This window comes from Montipora foliosa, chromosome 2, assembly GCF_036669935.1.
Source record: "Montipora foliosa isolate CH-2021 chromosome 2, ASM3666993v2, whole genome shotgun sequence".
Lineage (NCBI taxonomy): Eukaryota > Metazoa > Cnidaria > Anthozoa > Scleractinia > Acroporidae > Montipora > Montipora foliosa.
The window spans coordinates 24,110,859-24,138,310 of NC_090870.1; the positions used below are offsets into that span (position 1 = coordinate 24,110,859).

At 36.8% G+C, this 27,452-nt stretch overlaps 1 protein-coding gene across 5 annotated transcripts in view; it reads right to left on the reverse strand.

The window, feature by feature from the left end:
• The window catches only part of LOC137992720 (uncharacterized), a 41,397-nt gene that overhangs the window by 1,448 nt on the left and 12,497 nt on the right, over positions 1-27,452 (reverse strand). The window contains exons 1-29 of one of the 5 annotated variants that reach the window (XM_068838207.1): positions 26,974-27,452; positions 25,142-25,559; positions 24,164-24,247; positions 23,295-23,392; positions 21,888-22,032; positions 20,962-21,057; positions 20,130-20,255; positions 18,924-19,091; positions 17,995-18,138; positions 17,668-17,747; positions 17,148-17,256; positions 15,892-15,956; positions 15,086-15,149; positions 13,715-13,752; positions 13,418-13,483; positions 12,644-12,797; positions 10,917-11,009; positions 10,079-10,159; positions 9,899-9,949; positions 8,905-8,978; positions 7,470-7,560; positions 7,218-7,297; positions 6,794-6,938; positions 6,416-6,502; positions 5,310-5,346; positions 4,740-4,809; positions 4,466-4,543; positions 3,904-3,972; positions 3,776-3,835 (exon numbers count right to left, since the gene is read on the reverse strand). The exon at positions 26,974-27,452 is cut by the window's right edge and continues 428 nt beyond it. In XM_068838207.1, coding sequence (XP_068694308.1) covers positions 3,778-3,835; positions 3,904-3,972; positions 4,466-4,543; positions 4,740-4,809; positions 5,310-5,346; positions 6,416-6,502; positions 6,794-6,938; positions 7,218-7,297; positions 7,470-7,560; positions 8,905-8,978; positions 9,899-9,949; positions 10,079-10,159; positions 10,917-11,009; positions 12,644-12,797; positions 13,418-13,483; positions 13,715-13,752; positions 15,086-15,149; positions 15,892-15,956; positions 17,148-17,256; positions 17,668-17,747; positions 17,995-18,138; positions 18,924-19,091; positions 20,130-20,255; positions 20,962-21,057; positions 21,888-22,032; positions 23,295-23,392; positions 24,164-24,247; positions 25,142-25,558 — 2,868 coding nt within the window. In that variant the 5' untranslated portion in view covers position 25,559; positions 26,974-27,452 and the 3' untranslated portion in view covers positions 3,776-3,777. Of the gene's footprint in view, positions 1-3,775; positions 3,836-3,903; positions 3,973-4,465; positions 4,544-4,739; positions 4,810-5,309; positions 5,347-6,415; positions 6,503-6,793; positions 6,939-7,217; positions 7,298-7,469; positions 7,561-8,904; positions 8,979-9,898; positions 9,950-10,078; positions 10,160-10,916; positions 11,010-12,643; positions 12,798-13,417; positions 13,484-13,714; positions 13,753-15,085; positions 15,150-15,891; positions 15,960-17,147; positions 17,257-17,667; positions 17,748-17,994; positions 18,139-18,923; positions 19,092-20,129; positions 20,256-20,961; positions 21,058-21,887; positions 22,033-23,294; positions 23,393-24,163; positions 24,248-25,141; positions 25,560-26,973 lie in introns of all 5 variants that reach the window. The other 4 variants (XM_068838204.1, XM_068838206.1, XM_068838203.1 and 1 more) reach the window with 4 other exon arrangements.

Here is a 27,452-nt window from a genome sequence, read left to right on the forward strand (position 1 = left end):
CAACTGTATCTATGGTCACAAACAACTTTTCTTACTTTGTAAAACAACAAAATTTTAAGAAAAGAAGCTGATGGCGACGACAAAACAAACGACACTTAAGATCGATCGTAAGTGATCCTGACAAACGATAGTTGTACTAAGGAATGATCGTTAAGTGCACCACAGACAGACAACCTCCTTGTATTCACTGGGTTCGAGTCAGTAAGGAGGAGAAAACAAAGCAAATCATTCGAGACAACGCAGAAAATGAAAGGTAAGTGAACTTTACTGATACGAACGCTGTCAATAAGGTTAGGATGGGAATGTCACCGACAAACTGAAGCACAGAGAGACGATTCTCAAACGATGTTTTATTCTGCTGCAGCACCACGTAGCACTACTCTTTCGCTATTATCTTTACTCCTAACTAAATCCTATTCAAGTCTCTACTCTTTTATATCCACTGAGTAGCCATGTGTGGCCCACAGGAGCTGGGCTACAATCTTGGACAAAATAGATGGGAAATTTGTAACCCCCATCCCCCCCAAATCAAGGATGGAAAAATGGCGCGTTTTGGCTTTTGCGCGGCTTCATCATTGCTTTGGGGGGATGGGGGTTTGCTGTTCCTTTTTATTCTGTCCAAGATTGTCTGAGAGCTTCGACTAGTGTTACTCACAGCGTCATGTATAGCAATCATGACAATAAATCTGTGCACAAACGTTTCAGTCAAAGCTCAATGCTTTCAGAGCAAACCTGGTCATTTATCAGTGGACTCATACAAAACAGAAGAACTGTGCTTATTCAATTTATATAAAATGAATAAAAAAATTCACTTATCATAAGCCTGTATGAAGTGCAGGATGCATTGTTAACTACGAGAGAGTTCTGCTGCGTGGAAGACGAAAAAAAAACAAAACAAACTTATGCCTGACTACATTGTAATTATTTTAATACGCTTAAAGGCAGAACGCTACAAAACATATATAGAAAATGCATCGGCTGGTAATTGAAGGAATAATTACAGTAAGAAAAAAAAAATTAGTTTGTCTGCAAGCCAGACTCGAACCTGCCCAAAAACATCAGGTACGCTGTTCTTGCTCGCCGATATTTCATGCTAGACCTCTAAGCAAACCACGAAGTAGCTGTTTCCTTGTTGCTATTTTTAAGAAGTGTATGGGTGCCTTTACAGATCATTGTTAGCGATATTATATCTAGATAGATTAATTTGTTTCTTTTTTCATTCTTTGCAATCGAACACGATTTATGTTGACAAACATAAGGATTAGCACGATTTACAACAGATTACCGACGGTTTTTATCGGTTTTCCACGATTTCGTCGTGGAAGTAAGAGACAGTGAATCATTGTGACTTTTATTTTAATTGGCTGTAAATCGTGATTAACCGTTGAAAACCGTTGCAAACCATCTTAAGTCACACAAAAACCTTTTGTAAACCGTCAGTGAAACGTCGAACGTGTCATTTTAACAAACTTTAAGTGCACTACACAGTTTAAAAGTTTTAACTAAAACTTTCAGTCTTTCATAATTGTTGCATGGTATTTCAGCGAGGTATAAAAGGTCCACAGTCTTGTGACTCCTGAGAAATAACATTAATGGTCCTTTTTTGTCGCAGAACTCTTTTTATGATTTGAGAGTAATGCCATGTTCAAGAGCGCGTTTGCAAAAATGTTTTCTCCGGGTATAGTAAGTCTGGACCTCCGTCAGTGACTAGTGTTTTCAAGCGATAAATGTGTTAAAAGATAACTCTCTAATTAAGGGTGACCACTATTTCGTGACGTTGACACCTTCCATACAATCTTGGACAAAATAGATGGGAAATTTGTAACCCCCATCCCCCCCAAATCAAGGATGGGAAAATGGCGCGTTTTGGCTTTTGCGCGGCTTCATCATTGCTTTGGGGGGGATGGGGGTTTGCTGTTCCTTTTTATTCTGTCCAAGATTGTAGTTAAGGGTATTTTACAGTCTCGGCGGGAGACTTAGGTCATTCTAGGTCAGTCAGTCTCCCTGTCTGTTTACTTTATTTTTATATGTGCTGTTTTAATTATTTTCACCCTTTCCTCGGGGTTTTGTGCTGCTGCATTAGATGACGAATACGTTTCCACATGTTGTTGCCCACTTCTAAAGGGTGCTTTTTTAGTGGTTTTTCGTATCTGGCGTAGCACAACTTCTATGAGATTATATTTAACTTTTGTTATTATAGTAGGGTTGTCTTGCATTTGTACGGCTGACTGACACATCCTAAATAAACTTTCACTCGAAGCTCGTTGTAGTGTAGTCAGAATAGTATATCGTCGACAAGACCAACGCAAGTTGAAATCCAGACACGGCCACAAGGAGGGACCACAGGTAAAGATACTTAAATCACAAATACTCATCAAGGTATGACCAAACAAAAACTAAACTTGGACTAAACTAAAACTAATCATGTGGACTACGGAAACTCAACATCAACCGAATAACGAGCACATGTCACGTCATTGTAACGATTATCAATGAACTTCATAGCAAGAGAAAGGCTGCGATTTGTAGTTTTATGCGGGAACATGTTCCTCGATTAGTTGAATGAAGCTGTGATCGACAATTGCAAGTTACAGCAAAGCATAGGAGATAAAAAAACCTATTAAAATTGTAGTAAACACAGATTAGTAAACTGTACTGATTACCCAGAAATATTCAGGGAAAGTGGACTTGTGGGGTGCTTTCTGGCACTACGCAGAGAGAACTTGAATCTCCTGTGAAAAGCAGCCGAGTTGACAGATCACAACTCGGTCGTTGCCGACACGAATTGCCATTACATGCGGGGGCGAATTGTAAAGTCCGTTTCCTACAAACACACCACTACACAGCTTTCTAATGTTCTGATAAGTAGCTTTAGTCATATTTGCTAGTGATACTTCGAATCAATTAACACAACTTCAATTACGTTTGAAAAAAACAGCGAAGAAAACAGCCGTGAAACCAACACACACAACTGCAAAGCACGTGGAAATATGGGGAATTTTTACCGCTTTCATTTGAGCATGCCGGCATTGCGAAACAAATCCGATGTCGAGGCATGACAGATTCACAATCACATCAGATCGAGGTGATGTGCCCATCGGCCAGCCAGTCTGATTCAAGATCAGTTGAGTCCAAACCCTGAAATCGCATGGCACCACAATCGATATCCGCGAAACATATTCGGGACATTGGTAAAACGACGACTAGAATGCGTCCTCCTTCGTCGGAACGCAATTACGCCACGTCACGTGGCCTCGCCGGAATCCTTGGGGTTGTCTGCCTTCATAATATATTCCTTAACCGTTACATCAGTCTTGCTCATTTTAGCTTTTAAGTAGATCGTGGATCAACCATGCAAAAACTTGAAGTAAGTAAAATAGATAGGTTCGTACAATTAACATTCACGTCTTGTTTGAGCCTGTTCATATTTTTCTTATAATACACTCAAAAAAAAGACATTTTATTCTTTTCCATGCGAAAGACTATTCAAGAAACCCTACAGACTCTCTTTACCGATTCCTATCAATGTTTCTGGTTGACCTCTTGTCCACTAGCCATAGCTATAACGCTCCCTCCATGTATTATAATAGTTCGCCAGGATTATTATTAACACGTCTTATTCATAAAACAATGCTATTATTTAAAAGTTATTTCGTTTTGACTAAAATTAGCTTATGTATCAAACAAAGATTTCAAAACGGCGACCATTTAAGAACCAGGTTCAATAGTATTTTTGGTACTGATCAATGTATGCATGAGGAGACGTATAACTTACTTTTAGGTATCTCTTGGGTTACTAATGTTAGGCCGGACAATCACACCGATACTTTTGCTTCTGTTAAAAAAAGCAAACTTGTCAGTTTTCACCTACGCAAGTAACCAATACCACCCTGTCAGAGTTACCTTTTCCGTGTACTTGTTTTGTTTTCCCTTTTTCTTGGACTCAAAGCTGGGTCAACCTGTACGCCTTTCCTAAAAAAAGAGATAAGCATGCAAAGAAATGAAAGTGAACAAGAATAAAGCGATCTATGAGGTTACTGCTACGTTACTGGCGCTGTCAGAGGCTTGCCTTTCACAAGACTATGGCCCACAGTCAATTGAAGCCGGGCTTTAGAGTTAACTGGGCACAGTCTAGGGCTTCTAAAGGACAGCATTAAAACGAATGACAAACATTGCTAGTATCGCGGATTACAGTAAAGCCTAATTCCCACTAGCGGCATAACGATCATAATCATAATCATGCGTAAGTAAATACTAGTCCAAGAGACATGCTTCTCCACCTGTATGAAAATCTGTTACATTTTCACATTTAATGAATCAAGGATTGTGTTATCTGCAGTTTCACTGTAGAAGATGATGTAGTTCTTTTTTAACCACACCCAACCTCATCATGCATGAATGGTTAAGGAATTCAATTCCAAAGAAATTCTAGCTTAGGACTACATATGCATGCATATGAACTCACTCTTCAGCCGCCATCCTCATTTTGCAAAGTTCCTCCACTTGGTCGCGAAGTTCATCTCGTTCACATTCCAAATTTTTACTACAAAAAAGTACAGTACATGTACTAATATAAAGATATCGATGATATTCTTTTAAAGCGAAAATGCATTTGAAATAACAATATTAGTACTGAAAAAAATGACATTCTGGCTTGGATGCGGCATTTGGGATTCTTATAGCAAAGTATTACAGTCCAATAGCAGAATGGTTAGGCCCTTACAAAACTCAAATATTACCTTTTCATTTCAAGAGCATTTTTCTCTTTGGTCAATTGTGTAACTTCTGTTTCCAGCTTTGTCTTGACGCCTAACGACAAACAATACACGAATTTGATCCTCTGGGCTAGTGCAGTCCTGAGAGGGATGACGTTTCGACAAGCTAAACTAGGGAAGTACTTTTCTGAGTCAAGTATCGGTAATGCATACAATTGCTGCATTAGTATTTCACGTAGTATTAGTATTTCAGTATTTCACGACACTCAATAACTTGCCGCTTTTATTGACAAATCTAGTTACAGTATATCCAAGTTTATTACATACTCAGCAAAATATCGCGTTTCCGATTGGTCAATGACAAATGAATAAATATATTATAATGTGCAATGCAGAAATTTTGTTGAGATTATTGAGCCTATAAGGCTCTTGCAATTTATAGAGAATTCAAAACATTACTCGTTCTCATAAATCACGAAATACATGAGCGAGGTCATACGATTTCCTTTATATAATCCTTCCCATTAAAAAAAAATAAAGAAGTGAATTTTTTGACCACTACCTTCCCATAAATCACCTTTACAAGATACCTACCGAATGGCTCTTTATCAGCCTTTTGACAATACGCAATCTAGATTTAAATGGATAACAGAATTAGTAATAGCAGCAACACCTGCCTTGTGCAAAAAATGCTCCAACAGTTTCCTTCGAAATGGCTGCAGAAGGCCTTACACAAAAAAAGACAACCACCGTGAAAGCTCCCCAAACCCACCTCTAGCCACTATACAAAACTTTCGCTCATCTAATTTTTTTATTTTTTTTCCAATTAACCCAACTCCCTTTTTCTGAGGGAACTATTGGTATAATAGGAGGGCATTTTTTCCATAAAGCACTGGATAATGAAAAACTTAAATTTGTGGTGATAGGAATCCCAAGAAATTCACCTGAGACTTCGCCCTAGTATGAAAATAGCCCAGGCAAGGAAAGAGAAAAATTTCTGTGGGACCATAAAATACAATACATTACATACTTAATTGACCGCTCCCCCATAGGGATTTTTCAGGGCAAATGAAACACAATCAACGAAACAACCGAACACAACAACAACTGTTAAGAATCCCAACCGGCCGGAGGGAAACCAGTTGGCTACTTACAAGTGCAGCTGGGAAGTTGAACCAGGGACTACCAGGATCAAATTCAACGAGTGGTTAGAGCGGGATCTCCGGATCTCAAGGCAAGCGTTCTAACCACACTGCCTCCTCCATCATATTAGTTGACCGTTGAACTACCGACCAAGCTACCAGCCCAGACCGGAGTCAGCCGTGGATATTGTGGATCTTAATTCGTGGAGATTGAACATGCACAAATTCACTCAAAGGGTCATGGTAGCGTATCACTGTTTAGCTCCAGAATTAATTCAAAAGGTAATTTGTAGCGCTTGTGGTTTCCCTTTCCATAAGGTCGGGGATTTTTATTTTACACACTTTAAAGAGCCAAACTAGCACCATTGTAATGTTAGCGAAAATCCTCAATTTGAGGAAAACGATCTATCAGTTAAGTTTAAAAAAATGGATAGCGAACATCAATAAATGGGCCCCGCGGTGTTAGTACAGCCTGGGACCGAAAAAAAGGAAAATCACGACAACATTTTCGTCGTTGGCTCGGCTAAAATAAATAAAAACAAAATCCCAGATTCGAACCTGTAATGACTGCTTTTCTTTTTCAAAATTGACTCTCTCCCGTTCCAGTTCTCTCTCCACCTCTTCTTCAAATGCCTCTTTAAGTTGCTGCCATTACAATTGATTATAAAATAAATAAATACGAAGACCAATAAAGAAATAAAAAATTAAAACTTGCTAGTTTAAGGATTTTGGAACGAACGATGTGTCAGAACTAAAATCGGTTCATGAGCTAACTTATTCAAGGCAGGAATGCCGCATGCTCAGTTGTCAAGCTCTTTCTTTCACGGAAACCATGTGATTTTAAAATTTTTCTAGTAAATCCCCTGGTTCCACGTTCAACGTACAAGACATGTAGTGTTACACTTTAAAGCAATTTTACTGAAATATCTTTTCCACCTGCATTCCATTTAGGAGGTCCTGAGCGTCTTGTAGCACCGATTCTCTCTCGGCTCTCACTTCCTGAACTCTCTTGTTCAACTGTGTATTTAGACTCGTCAGCTTTTTGATTTCATTATAATCCAGGTGAAAATTTCCATGACTCCTGGAAAAAAATAACGAAGGAAGAGAATGATATTGGACACAATTTCCGCTCCTATTCTGGTTCAATTTAAGGGACCGACTAAGGTTTGACAAAAGGAAATACACATCATTACAGACACTTGATGTTCTTGGACAAAAAATGTTTGAAATGCAGCTACAGCAAAAAGAGATGGAAGCTAAGCTTGAGGTTGGTTCACTGGATCTCCAACTGAAACACAGACACGTTTGACAGAGATAAAAACTTTCATGTATCTTGAAGTCACTGAAGGCCGTTCGTTACCTGATGTCACCATCGGACCGTCTTCTTTTCAACCCATGGTTCTTTTGCTGGAGTCGCGGTTTCTCCAGTGTGTTGCATTTCTGCCAGTCAAATAATGTTTGAAACAAATTATTATCGAACGATATTAAAAGATATGGCAGGTAAAAAATTGAAAGACGATTAAGCTAATCCGACACACAAAAGCAGTGCACCGGTCTGCAAAGATCCTAAGGCCTTACGTCTCAAGAGTCAAGAATATCTTACATCGAATACCTGTTGCATGGTGGAGATTTCCGTTTCAAGTGCAATCACCTCCTTGGATCTCAGCATTATCTCATCTCTGAGAGTACAGATCATCTGGCTCCTATGCAGGACAGAGCAGATAGAACTTCACAACCAGAAATCAGATTCAGAATCAGAATTCAGACTCTTTAGTTTAGCAAAGTTCTAAGACGGTGACCTGTTGATAACTGATATGCAGGCTCGACAACGTCATGCGACTCAATGTGACGATACAACTATTCATTGTCATGTATAGGATGATAGTTACTTATCAACGACCGCAGTGTTAACAGGTTTCTTCATGACCCCTTATCTATATGTTTTGCTCATTTGTGAGTTGTTGTTGTTATTATTGTTTACGAGAGTTTTTCAAGTCCACCATTACGGATGCGTATTTGCGGATGCGTATTTGCTCGGAAGCAAAACAACTGACAAACAGACAAGCAAGTCAACTTGTTCTTTGCGTCCAAAACGAGTATAGATGATTGTTATTTACATCCACTCGAGAGGAAAATACGAGTTTCATTCGTGAACAACTGTAAGAACGATTAAACCAAATGTTAAGCTTCAATTTATTTTATTCACCTGTGCTGTCGAGGTTTTTACCACTTGCAAATACGCATCCGTAAACATAGCAAACAGTTTGTCCAAAGAAATCCACCAAATTTGAGGTACTCGTTCCTCCTGTCAATGGCAAATTGTTCTGTGACCTTTTTTGTTGAGGTGCAAGATATCGTGGTAAACTGAAAGCCCTTGACGAAAGGAATCATTTTGTTTTTCAACCACACAATCCCGCTACGCCGGACGCCATGTAAGCCGATCCAAGTTTTAAGTTTTTCTCGAAAAAAACCTTTTGCCCTTTTTCTTGTCACTCGAAAATTCAAATTTCAGATCATCTTTTAAAGCCAATTCTTAATCTTTATGCCTTTTCGGCGAATGCAGCGCGAATTAAAAGACAAACTTTGATGAAGACGAAGTTGTTTTGCTCAAACAGAAGAAACCAACTGAATGTGGAAGACGTACGTTCAGCCAATCAGGAGCGAGAATTTTTGGCGCTCGACCAATCGTGAGCGAGTAATTTTGCCCTCTTCTCAAGCAAAATTAAGAAAAAATACCCTCTTCATTGACCAATCAGCATTCAGTAATTTTGCCCTCTTTGTTATTAGTATAGGTAATCGCATGGGGCCGAGTAAAATTAAGGATTAATTAGTCGCTGCGCGACTCGGGCAATTTCAGCAACTTCTGAAAACACGCGTGATATTAATCCTTAATTTTACTCGGCCCCATGCGATTACCTATACTAATAGAAAGGAGCCCAATTCCATGCTCGTTTAGCATACGACTCACGCCCTAAAGTCTTATGAAAACGACGAGACGACCATAAGAAAGAGGACTGAGCAAAATAGGAACTCTGAATAATAGTTACCTACTAGCAGACTTTGTAGTGAGGTCAGCATAATCTTTTCTTAATTTGACTAACTCTTGAGCCAATTTCTGCGACTAAAATAACAAAACAACCTGATCACGGTAGGAAAAACAGCATAATTTAACTCAATACTTATAGTGAAATGCAACCATTTGAATTAAACATAGACATAGAGATACGAACATGAAAAAAATAAATAAATAAATAAATAAATATAGACAGTATTAAAACTTTTTGACACTGACTGAACAACAACGCTGAAAATTCTTCACTTTTAATTAACAAATCAAAAAATACATTAACAAATAACTTATCCATCAAAAATCAAAGGAAATACACGCAAGCCCACGATAAAGACTTAAAACGTGTGCCTACATATCAACTATTACTTTTGTCATGAAATTGTTTTATTACTATAGAGAGTGATCAGCAGGCTAAGATGATATTATCTGAAGCGGTCTCAGAGCCACTTCAAATTTATCTGCTCATGAGGCTTTCAAGTTTAAATTTTGAACCTGTTTATCACTTTGCAGCAATAAAAACGGGGGGTTACCTAGTTGTTTTTTAGATATCAGAATTTAAAGACAAATTATAGCTGGTTTTAGATGATAATCCCGCTGCTGTAGTAACATAATAGGTCACAAAATTTAGCTCGATCTATTAAGCTATGATGTTTGTGTCATATTGTATATACAAACGTTGCCGCAGAAACCAACAACGAAAAAATGATTGAATGATTAGATTTAGTGAGTGAGTAAACGAACGAACGAATGACCTAAGTAAACGAAGGATTGAATGAAGGATAGCACGAACGAACAAAACGTTTATATCTGGGTTCATATTTTTTGCCTGGTAGGATGAAAGTTAGGTTGTGATTGCCTTCAGAAGAATATGTTCTATTATTTAAGGAAAAACGATGAGAATTGGTATGGGGAGGCGTGTGCAGAAGAAGTGCTATCTTTATGATACTGAAAAGATTGAAAACAGATCCCACCTGCTGCTTCTCTTGATGTAACTCTTTTCCTCGATGTTCAACTTCTTTTTCCTAAACAAGAGACGAAGAAAATTAAGGCACTTATGTCCAGCAATAAAAAGGGTAATCGACACCTGGGAAGAGAAACCTCCTCGCATGTTTTATAGTTTTTTAGTATTCCCATAAAGATAACTTAATTACCTTCTCCTCAAGCATGTGCCAAACTTTGCTGAGTTCTGATTTGACGGTTTGCAGTTCAAGATAAACTTCATCAAAGGACTCCTAAATAATTGAACATAGAAATCTCTATTTCTCACACAAACCCAATTACAGGGTACTTAGTTGATTTTGTACAATTCATTTTTGTACAACGTGCGGGGCTGGCGCAGTGGTGAGAGCAGTAATGCGTCCCATAAATGTGGCCCGGGTTCAATTCCCACACTCGCCGTCATATTTGGGTTGAGTTTGTTGGTTCTCTACTCTGCACCGAGAGGTTTTTCTCCTGGTACTCTGGTTTTCCCCTCTACTCAAAAACAAACATTTGACTTGATTTGCGTTAATTTGTTGATTTAAGTGTCCTCGACTTGTGCTTCACCCCTATAAAACTAGACACTTCCGTTCGTTCAAACAAGATGGAATAATTGCAAACAAACTACGACTATCACGCAAATGTTCCTTATTCCGTGACTTTTCAGGAGCGTTGCCTCTTCGTTGCTAAGGTGATTTCAAGATGAGTAATTCTGAGTGTAGCCAGCAAGGTGCGACGTGGGAGTTGAATCGATATGGGAATTATCATTCTTGCACTATTTAACCGGGGCGAATGGAAGATATTGTTTTCCTAAATTCTGCTCATTCGTTAAACTGGTTTATTCTTCATCCGACAAAACTAGCCGTAAGGCAAGGGAAGATCGCCGCGGTTCACCCCTTGGTAACCGAGAACCAAAACAATAAAATAAAGAAAATTGTAAAAAAACAGCAGTGTTAAGCAGTCAATCATGATTGTATTGCGAGTGACCATGCAGGGGGCCTCCTTATTTACCTTGAATTCTTCACGAGTCTTTCTTACAGCCTCTTCTTTCTCTCGTTCAATCTTGTTCATGATATCATCTGTGCTTAATTCTGTTTTCACGACCTAAATTCAGGTCAACAAAAATTTGGTTTTATCAACGGAGTTGATAATGTAAATTGGCCACCGTACAGAGATTCTAAAAGCTATAGAGATTCGACGCAGCACCACAGTTTCTTTAGAAACTACCCCTTCATTCATCAGTTCAACAAAGTTCGGATATTGCCAAAAATGTCATGTGCTTCCAGAAGACTTTTGCTTTTCAATAATGAGCCCCTTCCGGTAAAAAAAATAGTATTTCTCCTGTGAATAAGGTCTCGTGTTACTTAATATACTTGAATGTAGGGTAACATAGCTGATGTAGTCAATGAAAGGTTGGTTGTCGACATTTTCATGCGAACAAAAATTCATCAATAGAGTGCAGGGGTCAACGCCAGGAGGTTGTGTGTCCAAGGGCTGGGGATGGAGAATCTGTGAGCCAGCGAGTCATGCGAGTCTCGCATTTAAGTCTAAGCACCCATTTCAAATAGCGCTCTTAAACAGTCTTTAAGTCTAAGCACCCATTTTACAACGGTTGGCTCGCATGGCTCGCACATTGTCACCACTCCCAAGTGCTGCTCGCGGGATGGGATTCCTTCTGGGTCATTCCTAGTTCAACTCATTAGCTGTGCAGATAACTAACTATACAGCCCACTCTATTCAACTGCTTATTTATTATTTTTATTTTTTTCTCAGTGCGTGAGAGGGCGGGATTCTGCGAATCCATCGATCTGATTGGCTCTGGGAGCGGGCGGAATTTTGCGATCTTGCCCGCCAACCCAGGCGGAATCCTAGCCCTGGTTGTGTGAGGTTGTCTAATGACCTTAAATTTCCTTTGTTTCACACCGACCCGTTTACATACAGAAGTATGCGTTTCAAAACAGATTTTTATTGGATAAGAGGCGTGGAAATAGAATTCAATTTCTGTTTGAAATGATCAGTTTGTAAGTCCCTTACTGCATTTGCTATCAAGCGCGGTGCGAGTTAAAAATTAAAAATGTGATTTCAGAGAGGAAGAGAGAGAGAGAGAGAGGAAAAAAATAGTAAGTTGTTTACCAGGGAAGGGTTGGTCCTTATAGCGAAAAACTGTGTCCTCGGTCTTGAAAAAGCTGCCCTCTGCGGCCTCGGGCAGCATTTTCAAGACCTCGGTCACAGTTTTTCGCTATATGGACCTCCGAGCTGGCAAATAACATATATATCATTATGGTTATTATTGCTATTACCCTAACAAGGGAGAAGGGCTCACGGAATGATTAGAGAATTTGACTTCCACCAATGTGGCCTGTGATCAATTCCTGGACTTGATGCCATACATCATACACAGCTCAAGTTCGTTTGTTCTCCACTCTGATGAGAGAAGCTCTCCGCTGGGCCCTCCAGTTTTCCCCTCTCATTAACAACCTTTCATTTCCTCTAAGTTGTTGATGTGTAGTCTTCTTAAGAATTATTGAGGTGATCAATATTAATAGAGCAGTCGTGTTCGGCTGTCTATCCTTGACACATTATTATTATTATTATTATTATTATTATTATTATGATTATTATGATGATGATGATGATGACATTATTGCCGTCCTGGAAAAATACAAACTCAGAATGATTTGTCCCTATAAAAATTACAACCATCTAACCACAGGCCAACCACACTAAACCTAACACACCTTGGTAGATTGCAATTCAACCCTCAGCTGCATGTTTTCTGCATTAAGCTCTGAAACTGACATTTCCAGTTCACTTTTCTGAGAAGTCCACATCTCTTGATCCTTCTGCAACTTGCGTACTTCAGATATGAGGTCATTCTTCTCTGATTCCAGCCTTTTGTGACAAATAGATGAAAACACTTTTCACACCGGGGACTTGCAAAGAAAATGACACCTTCAAAAATAATTTACCAGCTAAACAACACCAATTTAAGAGAAACTGTCACATACCCTAAGCTTGTAATAACGTGAAATAAAATTATTCATTCACATTTGTTAAATGTCACAACTTTTGCATGCCTATCTACAAGTCAAAAAACAAAATCTCTATGATTTGCTTACTTGAAGAAAAACTGTCCTGTTGCTTTTTCCAACTTGACAACTACAAAAATTCCTATTTATCTTTTATGATTATACTATCATGAAACCAGTTCAATGTGTCACTTCCAAATTGCCTCAAGTTGCCCTCGTCTCTCTTGTTTCTGGGGTACATTAAAACGCAGCTGGCATTACGACGACAACATATTGTATAAAAAATAATAGATAGTGGGTTAGCTTGTGTACATCAAGTTTCAATGGATTTATGATTTAGTGGGTTGGCTTGCTGTGATAAAAAAAATTGTTACAAACATAAGCATCAATACTTGATTTGAATCATAGGCTTCACTGAACTTGCAAATAGCCAATATTATTATTTATTAGCTTTTTGCTCCTTAATTTAATTTGCACCAGTACCTTGTCACTGTTTCCTTGATTTTGTCCACCTCATCTTGCAAACAATGAACACTCTTTTCCTGTGGACTGAAAGAATTGAACAAATTGTTGTTAGGCTTGTCAATCCATTAGAAGAGTTTAAATGAATCAGAACATTAATTACACTGCCTTCTACCAAATAAACAAAGATGAATATTTATCACATAAATGCATGCACATCAGCTGACCAGCTAAATGCTCCTTACAATAAATTAATAATTAATTTGGTGTTGCATGCCAAAATATAATAACTTTAAGCACCAAATGTTCTTTTCTCACCTTTCAGTAGTTGAATAAGATAGTTCCTTTAGTTCTTGCTATACGAAAGTAAGCAAACAATAAAACAAGTTAATCACTAACAACATTTCATGAAAAAAAGGCTATTGCTTGCTGTCAGTCCACATGATCAACAGACATTTTTTTCACAAAAAAAAAAATGCATGATTTTTGATTAGAGGGGTCATTTCCCAGGGGATTAACTTTCCCCTCAGTTATTTAAAGACCCTGAGTGTTGGTCTGGCCTGAGTTTTCATCCTGTGACCTCCCCCACAGTAGGCCGATACCCCACCTACTAAGTGAACCAGTCACTAATTCAAACCGCTGAGGGTATGTCCAGTTATTTCTGATGTAAACCTGACTCCAAAATGTAGTCGAACCATAATGGATTCATTCCACTTAGCAACTACATGACAAAGTTAATTCTTGTCAGAGCCCACAGATAACACTTGCTTACCATAGTAAGTCAATGAAGGAGCTTCAGGGGTTGTGGCTTCAAATCTCATGTGGGACTAAGATTTTAACAAGTTCCATTTGGAGATCATCAGTGTATCTTTTCTATTTATTGTGATACCATGTTTACTCAATTAAAACCTTCCTTTAATATTTAATTGTAAATGACATCCTCCAACAAATTTTGTCGTACAAAGGATAAAATATTGATTAGTGTTCCCCTCGGCAAAAGGCTGCATTTAATTTTTTACCATCATCAATATTGGAGTTAATCAAAATAATAATTCTCAACCAAACGTGCTGGGCTTAGTCACAAAATTATATTCAGCTTCAGTACAACCCAATCAAAAACGTTCCTTGACCATATTACGGTAGGTACAACAGGTATATAAACTGATAGCCTGTGTCTGGTGAGCCAATGAAAATGCTGGAAATCTGATATCTGTATTTCAGTTTTTAATAATAGTATTAAGTATTATCAAAACAGTGGATAGCGTTGAACGCACACGCTGATTGGCTACTCAAACTCCGCTTATCCATCGCTATTCACCTCTGAGCAATTCACGTGGAATTTGTTCCCGAAAATGTCATGTAATCTTTGAAGAAATAAATGAATTAAAATCATCTTTTTGTGCCACATTATCTCACTGCTTTTAAGTATATACCTCAGTGTCAGTGGCTAGTGGTGGATATTAATTTTACCGAGCCACTCGGTAAATATCCACTACTAGCCACCGACACTTCAGTGAGTAGTTGCTAAATAATTATTATATATTAACCCATTGACTCCTGGGAGTGAGACTCAACAGATTTGACTCTGTATAACGCCAGACGATTTTACTCATCAACTGGGGTCATCCTGGAGTGCCTCAGGGGTCAATGGGGTAATACTATAAAAGCATAAGTACAGTATTGTTTTACCTTCAAATCATTTGCTTCTTCTTTTTGATACTTTAACATGTTCTCAAGTTCTTTATTCCTTTTACTAAAGATAAAAAAAGTACAGTACAAAACCTGCTGCACTCAGAACACTAAAAACACCCAAATCATTCATTTTGTTGCTGCATGTAAAACAAGGCAAGTTATAAAATGTAAAATATGCCACAAAGGAACTTTAACTAGCCAAACACCTTAAAGGTGCTATGCCACATTATTTTAGGGTGTTTTAGGGAAATCTTTACTTTATCACAGAAATTACCCTTACATGTACATAAAAAATAAGATCATTCTGAATTAAAACGACCTTAATAATTATTAACCCATTGACTCCCGGGGGTTCCCCATTGACGAGTAAAATTGTTGGGCCTTAAAGAGAGTAAAATACTAATCTTCAATCGTGTCCATTTCTGTCCATCCAACCAATCCAACCATGTTAACTTATATTTTTCTTTGTTAAAAGGATATAAGGAGATTAATATGTTCCCTGATGGGAGTTCTCATATGGATCATAAGTTTTAGGAATACATGAAAAGGTAAGTACCTATAATTTATACAATATATTACAAGTATTGCATAAGAAGACAACAAAGGAAATAAATCATAATCATTATGACATGTACAGTACAATAACACTTTAATAAATTAAACAAGAACAAGTGAAAATAATTATAATAATTACCCAGCAAAGCCATGTGTAAAATCATCCATAACAAACTAAGTAAGCTTATCTGCATGGAATACTGATCAAGACATGCTGATGATACAAATTTGATGTCACAGTAAATTACCTGATTGAGTCAAAACTCATTTTAAGATTGTCCTTTTCCATTTTCAATGCCTTGGACTTACTCAACTGCTAAAAAAGAACATTGAAACAGTAACTGAGATTTGCCACACAATTCAGTTTTTCAAACTGTGAGCCAGCAAGCAAATTGAGTAACGCATGTTACTGTCGCCTATTGTACAAACTCAATCTCATTCCCAGGGAAGGTCAGAACATACTTTATACTTTTCAATATCTATACATTGTACACTTTTTAACTTTTAACTTGATAAATGCCAGCTTTTTAAAAGTATTTTGAACATTTTAAAAGCATCTGATATCATTATCAAAACCCATAAGTTTTTGTATTGCTAAAAGAGGATCAAATCATGAAAACAAGTTTATAAATAATTATAATTGATATGCTCACAAGAATAAGATAAATTTTAAAATGGCTAGCACAGCAGCAAAAAGAAAGCTTTGAAACAACAATATTATTATTTGGTTTTGTCCTTTGATTATCTAGACTTCTGTACCTTTAACTCATAATTACAAGAGATGCAAAATAATATAATTATATTAACATATAAATCAAGAAATAATTTACTCCAATCATTTGTTCTTTGACATTCCAAGTATTCATTTCTTGTTGATTGAAAGTATAGCTCTTTCTCAAAACTCATTAAAAGTCAATTTTTTGCCCATCACGAACTGAATAATGACAGAATGAGCTGCATGTAAAACAAAAGCATGACAATGGCATGGTTGTGATTTGCAAGAATTTTTTTTTTGCCCCTGCAAGGTTTTGGCCCAGCTAGACAGCAAAACCCAAGGAGGCAACCTAGAAGTTCCCACCAAAAAGGATAAATGTATAGATTGGTAGACATTGTAAGGGAATCAATCTTCATTTGCTCAAACGGGAACACAAGGTGGTATTGTTATTGCTAAAAGGGGCACACAAGTGGTATTGGTATTGTTCTACATGACTGAGGTGTTTTAGGAGTCACAAAGTAGAAACTCACAAGAAGAACCAAAGTGCTGCCCGGGTTAGCAATTATTGAAAAATCAAACATTGAAGTAGCTAGATCTGACGCAAATCGAGTTACCTGGCTCAGAAATGGATTTTGTCCGGAGGCAAATCAGAAACAGGGGCAATGATTTGTCAGACGCAAATCGGAAACAGGGGTGACATGTTCAGCAAATAATTTAAACCTCAACTGCCTTTTATACTATCTTAGGCAGGGACAGATGTAGTGAAGACTATTTACTAGATAAGTTTACCTGATTAGTGAAAGCATCTTCTTGCATCTTCACAAACTGCAACTGTCTTTCTAAGTTTTCCTTTTCTGTTTTTAACAGTCTGTTTGCCTTACCAAGAGAAGACAGCTGACTATTTGGTTGAGGGTATGAAAAACACAATTAGCAAAAAATTATCAAAAATTATGAAAAAATTCTGGCTCATTCCTAGCTCGACACTCCTTAAAAATGCCTGTTAATTCATCTGATTCTTTTGACATTGACAGATATTAATAGTTTTTATCACGAAAGGAATTTTGTCTATGACATTACTTTCTTCCCTTCTTAGACTTTACAACAATGTCGAAAAATTTGAACCTGATGTGAAGGGAATCAGTTTAAAACATTGTTTAAAATTTTGCCAATGGCACATACAAGTATGTAATGTAATACTATGTAGAGGACAAAAATTTCAGGAAACATTCTCTTGTTATTTACACATCACCTAATTTTCTGGGGTGCCAAGAAAGGTTTCCTTGCATTTCCTCTGAATCCATTTACTCACCTTTCCAACTCTTCACAATGACTTTTACTAACAGTGACCTTTGATAGAAGATCTCCATTCCAATTTTTTATGCTTTCCATCTGCAAAAGAGTCAGTCAATAATGATGGGCTGCATAACAGATTATGAGTCACATTTATTTTCAAAGCAGGCACCCATTTATGAGTAAAATCACCAGGCATTGGACAGAGGAAAGGGCCAATGCAATTTCACTGAGTTGGCAGTCCATGTATTCAAGGATTCTTTCATTCAATGAATCAGCATGTCACTTGGTTGCAGTAGTTGTCTCAATATATGTAGCATCAGTCAACAATATATTTACACGTTACCTGGTCTGTTCTAGAGGGCGTCGGCATCTCCTCTTGGTTTGGACTAACATCCTTTGACCTGTGATCCATGGAACCACCAGACTTCTCAAGTTTCTGAAAAGCTTCCTTCACATAGGTTGACTCTTCTATGAGAAGATCATTGACCTAATAAACAGAAGTGTTCTTGTTATCACATTAAAAAATTGATGTCAGTTGTTTATGCATCTGTCCTGATATTGATTATGAATTTCGTCATAACATTGTCAAAGTAGCGGTGGATCCACGAGGCGATAGCCGAGTGGATCCGCAGACTACTTTGAAAAAGCAGAGGGGTCAAAATTAAGTCAAAACACTAGACGAAAGTGAGACAAAAATGCGAGAAACTTCTGACGCGAGCAATATTGCATCATCATTGCATAAATTATAAATTTGTGTCTGTCCACTTATTGACAATAAAAATTAGCCAATGAGTGTGCAAGATTTTTGCAGTCATTGTAAAATATTATATAGATGATGAACCAGTACATTGTACAATGGCCTCACTAACTGTCAAGGGTAGCTGCTTGTCAAGGGAAGAGTGTCAGTAGGTTCATTCCAGTTGCAAGGTAAGCTACTCAACAATCTGGACATTACCCCAGTTGAGAACATCCAAACACATAAGAACTGGCTGCTATCCAGCAAACATTTTAATATCCTGCACCAATCCAAGTGGAAGCAACAATTGTAATAATTATTATTTCCCCCCTCCAGAGAATACTACATCTGTCAATTGTTTGATCTGCAAAAAACAGTAGTACTGCAGTCACTGGATAGAGGACCATCCCTCTGTACATGTACAGTTCTACACACATTTTTGTGAGTAACCAGGCATATGTACACGAAATGACAAATTAGCAATTATGCAGCATGAGTACCGGTAAATGTTCAAAAAATGTTCATCTTTTTCTCACCATTTTTAAGCAAAGCCTCTCCTGAATTTCCCTTTGCAGTCGCTGATCTTGATTGGCTTTATCTTCCAGCAAATGCTCCTGTTCTTTGATAAGATTATTGTAGTTCCGTTGATGATGTTGTATTTCTTCTTCCAATACAATGACTTTTCCACACTCAATATCGCACTCCTAAAGGAACAGATACTGTTAAAGTTAAAATTAATCTCCTTTAAAACAATAATGCAAGTGTGCTATACAAATCAAAGCAATCTTAATTAGATTTCCAAATGCTAAGGGACCTGTAGGTCACTTCTGGAAATCTAGACTTTTTTAAGTTTAACTTAGTTAATCCCTTGGCCTATAGTATTTTATTTTGTAGTAAAATTAATTTTTCCGTACATATGGCACAAGATAAATACATATAGTTCCAAAGACAAATGGCGTTCTTTTTAATTTTTGAAACATCCAGGATGCCTGTATAATAATTCCCTTAGTAATGTGTTTCACTCAATTCAATTGCAAAACCACACTCGGTACATTTTAAGAAAACTTTATGTGGTTTTATCAAGTTTTTGAATGTAGGAATAAAAAATGTTGTTTAAAGATAGAAGACACAAGGCTGCTGCCTAAGGAAATTTTCGGGGAGCCCTTCGGGCTCCCAACATTAAAAGTTAGTAGACCAAGTCACTTTTTCAAGAGCCCAGAATTAATTAATTCCAGCTGGGATCATATTTACAAGAAAGTGAGGATGAATCAAGTAAGGTGCCCGTTCGGGCTACTTCTTCAGAAATTTGGTCTGCCATGCTCGCAAATAAGGCGCCCCAGGTGACCGGGCGACCTTGAGACATTCCTTTTCTGGATAAGAATAGCATTATTAGTTTCAGTAATACTGGTAAGCCACTTGCTCATTACCTTAGTGGGACAGTGTGTTTGCAAAGAGTAAAAAGGACAAAGTCACTGTAGTTTTACACAATGTACATTTAATTCCAGTTTGTTTGTAGAGCATAATAACAGCCATATGGGCCTGCATTTACTTCTGCAAATAAATCGTTACTACTGCTAATAAATAAATAAATAAATAAATATTACTTAATAAATCTTAAAACAGGTCAAAGGTTGCATTTCACTCTGATCCCATACTGTGTCTATAAAAATGATCAGCTTTCTGTCTCAGTTCATTAGTATTTCGATTATTTTCTTTCATGCAAAACCTAACGAGCAACTTACCATTCTGATCTGTACAATTTCCTGACTCAATGTCTCTTGAATTCCCTTTGCATTTTCTTTCGCTTTAACACTTTCTAATAACTGATGCTTTATAACTTCCTTTTCTTGAAGGGATTTTTGATAATCCTATAATATCCAAAAAAAAAAAAACTAAGCTTTTTACAGTTTGTCATCACCCACTTAGGAATTTAAAGCTTTAAAACAAAGTTCACTTTGAGTGATGCATGCAGTGTACACTTAACTACACACAAGCAAAGAAGCAGTCCCAGGAAACCCAGCTCAAACTCTTCTTGTACAAGTTACCATACAACTAAATAACATTCACAGAGTGTTTTGTGGACTTTTCAAGATCAATAAAACAGGTGAGGGGGTGGGGTAACACAAAATGTATAGATGTGTTAGCAATGGGCGAGAAGACCACAAGGAGCTAGGCTGTTTATCTAAGTTCTGAACCACAAAAAATCCCCTGCTGGTCTGTGGACCCTACAATGTCATACACTTGTAAGTGCATGTAATGCACCCATGAAAGAGATCATCATGATGATAAACTAGTTGCTTGACAATATATAATGGACTAAGGGACAACTGAAAGATCAGAGTCCTAAGCAGGATTCCATCTCACTACCTCTGTAACACGGATTGGATCCCCATGCAACGAGGATGTCCTGATTTTTCAGTTGTTCTTTTGCATGTTTTTACATAACTTCATTAATTTTTTAGGAAACAGAGCACAACTCAACAGTGAAACACAGGGTACCCCTTTGCATTGCATAGATTGTTCCCAACAAGCCTTAGCTTGCCAAGAGGACACCTAGCTGTCATTTGCTGTCACCTTTTTAAGTTGCTTGAGCTGCCTGCTAACATCACTATCATGTTGGTCTTTACTGATCCTCAAACAACTCAACTGTTTTGTGAGTCCTTTGTTCACCTGTTTATTTCAAAATGTACTTGTTGAGATTCAAATTTTTTCCTTTGTTCAATATTTTTAAAACCACTTCAATTTTGATTTCCCTTAAAATTGTTTCAGCTTATGACAACGAATATCAGACAAAAAAAAATCAAAATTGAACTGCTTCAAAAAATTTTAAACTACGAAAAATATTGAACTAAAACACATATACTGAACATGAAATTAAAAATAAATCCAAGACAAATTAAGGCATAACTAATAAATAATATTATAATTGCATAAACAATGAGAGACAATTAAAGGAGCTTTATTATAATTATTATTGATTATAATTATATTAAATATGAATAACCTATTGTCAAGAACAGTATATTCTCATAGCAGCAGCTGCAGGTTGAGAGATACACATACTTAGTTTTAGCAAAAGAAAAACCGTAAAACTAGCGCTTTAGAAATTCAAGGAATAAATTTAGTTTGTAAGTTCCAACTTGATATCTTGTCCATTCACTCAATCAATCAATCAATCAATAATTATTATAAACCCATTCACACCTCAAATGAATGTGTCACTTTCAGGGGTTATTAATCAATATGTTACCATTAGAACCACCACTATAAAGAAGTTTGAGAATATTCTAGGTTGAAGACTGTTTCATCTCATGCTGAATTGGCATTAACTATATTTTAAGAAACTGCATGTTCCTATTTTCACATTAGCCAGATTTTGGAAAAATATTTCCCAAGCTCTTCATACACAAGGAAATGCTTGCTATACATGCAGTAATAACATACCGGTATTTGCTAATGCACAGCAGGATCTACTAACAATAAATCAGGTGTATACCAACCTCTTGTAATTTTTCATTCTCTTTTTGAAGAGTAGTAGCATGATTTTGCATTTCCTGAAGGGCAGCCTCCTTTTTTTCTGACTCAGTTTGCAACCCATTGTGCTTTGCAGTCAGTACTTGCAGTGCCTTATCTAGATCATTTAGCCTTATCGAAAGAAAGTAAAAACCCATCTCTTCATTCTTGAGGCTACTGTGACAATGACAGCCAAATAAGTTTAAACTCTGCCTAAAGTTAAATATGGTGACAACTCATTGGGCAATCTAGTAAAGCCTATTGTTCTGAATATCAATTCTTGCCTTTGACTGCAGGAGATCATGCACATCTGAATAAGCTTAGAGTGGTGTACTTTCAATTGGAGGAAGGGTTGCCAAGAGGTGGAATAAAGTAAGGAGGGAATTGGCTACCATTTTGGAATTCAAATCATGCACAAGTATAGGGAAGTGACTCAAGCAATGTCATCTCAAGTACTCTACAATGACAATCTGAATTGAAAAAATTGCCAGAAATGAACTACCGTAATTACTTGTGTATAATACACACTTTTTTCCCGCTAAAACAGCTCCGAAAATTGACATGCGTACATGTATTATACACAGAATCCTTTGTTTTAGACTCACATCCCTCATTAGCATATAAAGAAAGACACTTCGCTTTTAAATTGAAAAGTAAAAGGCTGAACCTGAATAAAGACTTAACAATTTACATGTAGATCCGCTAATAAATTAATCTTCTTATTTATAATAAATAAAAACTGATCAACATAGCCTTCTATTCTGAGCGATTAAAACATGTGTACAAACAAGAAGATGATCTTTCCAAAGACAAATCTTTCACGAGAGAACATTTCATTGCAACTCCAAAACAGAGTTATAAAGGTTTCAGTGTTTAAACTATTACATACAGGTCCAAACAAGTGTGATTAGATATCCAAACACACATGTTAATTAGGCTTTACTTTACTGTTGCAATTAGTGGAACAAATTTTCTTATCCAGAAAATGAATTTTTTTCATGCAAGTTTTGCATAACATTTTCTGCTTGTGAACTTTTTGTTGCAAAATGCACAGTCCGAAACAAGGTGTATGAGTATTATACACGGGTAAAAATGGTAGCCCTAAATGGAATAGAAAAATCACCTCTATAAATTTAAAAGGAAAAAAATGCAGAAAGCCCACACAATAATAGAAAATAATTCAAATTTATATGAAGCATTAAAAAAACTCACTTGGATAGTCCAAACTTCTTGCCACATTTTAGTAATTAAGTTTTTTTCTGTGATATGTATTTATAGTCTAGTCAGTATTAGAGATTCTTATTTAGTTACTGTAAATAGGATAAAGAAGTTAACAAATGAAGTTTCTAAAGTTCTTCAACAAACCCAAAAAAATGGATTCCTTGAGGGCTCACCTTGTAAGGAAGTGCTCTCGCGACTTCAAGCTGTGTGATTTGAAAACCTCAAATGTCTTCCTTTCCTTTGTTATAGAGTCAACCTCTTTCTGCAATCCCTTAAAAAGGTTAATCAGAATTAGTTTTATCAGATACAGGTACGGTGTATAACCAAGGTCAGATTAATCTGATACTAACAATGTACTATTAATTGGCAGCACATTAGGATTGATCATTGAATGATAAATTATAGTAATATATTTCTTTCTGCAAGTCCCACACATTGACAAAATATTCTTTTAAATCATAGGGGAAATGTTGTTGGCAATAGTGGAAACAACTTATTCTCTTCACTTAAAGATGCTAGTATTCAATTTTTCATTCAAATTATCTCCAATAACATTACTGCATACCACAAATTGAAAAAAAATTGTACAGTGTAAACAAAGGCTTAATATTGGTAATTCTATTGCAACTGATACATTTGCCATGACATTGAAGGAAAAGGTCCAAGCAAACCTATATACAAAACCAGGAGTTGTAAAACAAAAAAGAAAGAATCTGGGACCCAGAATTAGGAAATCAGAAACAATCTAAAACTTGTTCCCGATTCCAGTTTCTGGATTCCAGGTTTTCCCTTCTATAGACCTTATTCATAAATGGCGGCCAATTTATAATTCTTTTGTCGAAGTGCAAATTAGCCTACCAAGCCTCGATACCATACAGTGAATTGAAAAGAATTCTTGCTCTAAAATGAGGTTTGGTAGGCTAATTTGCATGTGGAAAAAAGAATTATAAATGTGGCCGCCATTTATGAATAAGGTCTATTGCAATAATATTATAGATGGACATGGGCGTACATAATTATAAGTAGATAAAAATTTACATACCTCTTGCCCTGCACCAAGGCTTTCCAACTGCCCTCGCAAGCAAGATATCTCACTCTTGCCTTCTACAAGCTTTTCTGCTTGGTTCTATTTTATCATGTTTTAAATTAAGAAAAAAACATTTTTTTTATTTTCTTGTGAAAAACTACCAGCTCACATTTGAAAGAAGGCAAGTACACTATCCACAATAAAAATAAAAACATTTGTAGGTAAAATGTGTCAAAAATTGAACCAATAATTATTGTATTCCAACTGGTTGCCATGCCTAACATACCACCGACTGGTCAAAGAACCCACACACTCATTCACAAAAAGTAGGGTATGGAGTTTCCAGCATTGTGGTCTGTCCTCTGGGGTATATCATGGTTGGGAGATACTTAGCTACACCAAGTTACTCTCAAATCCAAGGGTAAAGAAATAGGTGATGATGATAATGATGATGATGATGATGATGATGATGACCAATGCATTTATTTGCTTCAATAATTAAAATACAGAAATGCACACTCCAGTATTCAAGGGTTGAATGCATTACTATTATAGTGATATTATTGTAAGCTATTAATTTTATCAAATCGATATCACTGCCAGTATACACAACTGTACATGTATGGCCTTCCCAGAGAAGTGCTGCTGGTCACATACACTGTACCTGTACCACTTCTTGGACAAAAGAGCAGAAAGTGGTATTTACAGTATGCAAATACACTAGTCTCTTAAAGGAGACAAGCATGATCGACTTTTTGCTTTGTATGCCTGAAGAATGAAGTGATGATCTCAGTGGAACATACAGTAAGCAGTATAAGATGTTTCAGTGTCTACAAGAAGCAGAGTGCAGCCAAGCTGACACTTAGCTGGCAAATCCTGGAAATCCAAACTTTCTTGACCTGTCAAAATGACCAGTTATCTCTTCTTACATTGTACCTTTTCACATACAAAGATAAAGCAACTGACAAAGGAATTATAATCATGATAATCTACCTGTATGGTCAGATGTGCCTCTCTGAGCTTTTCCAACAAAACTAGTCTTTTACTCTCATCAAATGAGCTTTTTAAACTCCTTTCAAAAACTCTTGGAGAATTGAAGGAAGTTCCCCACGGGTTTACATCATGATTTGAGAATGATGAGTTGTGTCTCACTTGATTTGAGTTACTGTCAAAGCCCAAGCTTGAATACCCTAAAGCTTCACTATTCTGTATATCTGAAGTACTTTGAGCAGACATTCTAGATGAATATCCACTGTCTGTGAGATGATCTAGACCATTTTTGCTTCCATACTTTGTCTTGTCAAACCACTCAGTTGAGAGTGACGTTGGACCACTGTGGTGTACAGGGAAGTTGAGAGCTTTTCTTAGAGTTTGTACTTCCATGCTAATGTTACCATGAGGGTACGTCATCCTGCAAAAAAATCAATTATTATTTGAGTTCCATTAGTTTTTTGTATATTTAGAGCTTCATTACCAAGTTCTAGACAAGAGATTGAAGTTAGGGTCAAAAACCTGACACTGGACACATGACCCAAAACTAGGAACCAAGATAAAATCTTGCAAAAAAAACAAATACCCCACCTATAACTGCTTTGAGTAATATTATTTAGTACTGTACTGATTATTGAAAATTCTCTGTGCTCAATGGCTACCATTGAGATTTTTCAAAATGCAGCTTTTCAAAATGGCCGCAAGCCGTTTTGTCCAGGTGAAAGATGAAGAAACTATTGCAGCAGCTTTTAAGAAAATGCACATTAATTTTTTCAAATGATCACCTATGTAAATTTTGTATTAAAACAATTATTCACCTCAGGCTCGATGAATAAAAACCTCAACTTTGTCAAGGTTTTTAATCGCTGATATTCACCTCACCTTCAGCGACGAATTTTTAAATGTTTTGAAAACTCTTAAAATTGAAACAAAATGCCTGGAAAGTGGTCATTAATGTAATTTACTGCTTCTTCATAAAAAGTTCCCAAGTTTGAATCTTATGTGATACAACTAATCTGAAAAGTCTTCTCTGAACGCAGACCAGCAGTACTAAAAGAATACATGTACAAGTGAACACAAATTATTCAGCGAAAAAGGGATTTAAAAACACTTTGCTTTGTTCAAAGGGTTTTTAGCCAATAACCTTTAAAGTTCACAGAAAGTCATTGATTCTTATGTTACAGTATCTTGGTCAATATTCAGTTCATTTCCGTAGTCCGAAGCCTTAAGTCCACATTCCATAATTCAAACATATGGTTAAGTGTTCACGATCGTAGAATAGTTGTACTGTTCACACTGAAAACTGTTGTCAACGGCCTTGATTCCAATCTAAACCAGTAAATAGATGCTTTACAAGTTTCTACAATGGCATTAAAAAACATTTAGTTCTTTTTCTTAACTTACAGTCCCGGGAGAATAATTGTAAAATTACGTAATTGGTCCCATGGGAGTCATAAGATAGCCAGATGGCATTGTGTGCAATGAAATCACATAAAACCGGTTTCCGGGTCACACACACACAATTCTTTAATAAAGATTTCCCCTGCTGCTTGTCACATAGCTACGCTTCTGTGGTCTAAGGAAGAAAGACGATTCAGAGCCAAATCCTATACTTTGTTCTTTCGAACAAAGTAATTACCGGTATAATAAATGAAATCTTACCTATGCAAGCACAGGTAAATCATGAGCCAAAGAATTTAAAATAATTATAATTATGATAATTAAACTAAGGAAGGGGTTCAAAGTTGGATCTTATGGAAAAACAAATACACATAAAACAGTGATGTTCAAGAAAAAGCACATTAATTTTCAAACTTAAAGCAATAAGATCCTACCTTGTCACCAGTCCCAATCACTGTAGAGCTACATGAGAAGCATGCCTATCTCAGGTCAATTGCATCAGTCTGTCTACTGTTACATTAGTCAATAGCTACAGTTTCAGCCTCTCTGCATTTTTTCACGAATTCAACCCTGTTGATCCCTTCAAGTTCACCTTCAATCCTCTGGATAAGTATAGATAAGCTTTGCGGAAGCCAAGTCTTTGCGTTATTGTTTGCATTCAGGCAACTCCAACATGGCAAGCACAAAAGAACAATTATTACTAAGTGTGCCGTTTGTCGAGAGCCCACTCACAGGGCACAACATCTCACCCAACAGGCACCATACACAGGCTATTGATCAGATCAACACCAGCATTCACAAGACGTCAACTTTTTTCTTTCACACTTCCAAATGAGCACAAATGAAATGGCATTGCAGCAAAAGTTTCTCTTCAGATGAAGGCAAAACCCACTGCCTGAAATACCAAAAGGAA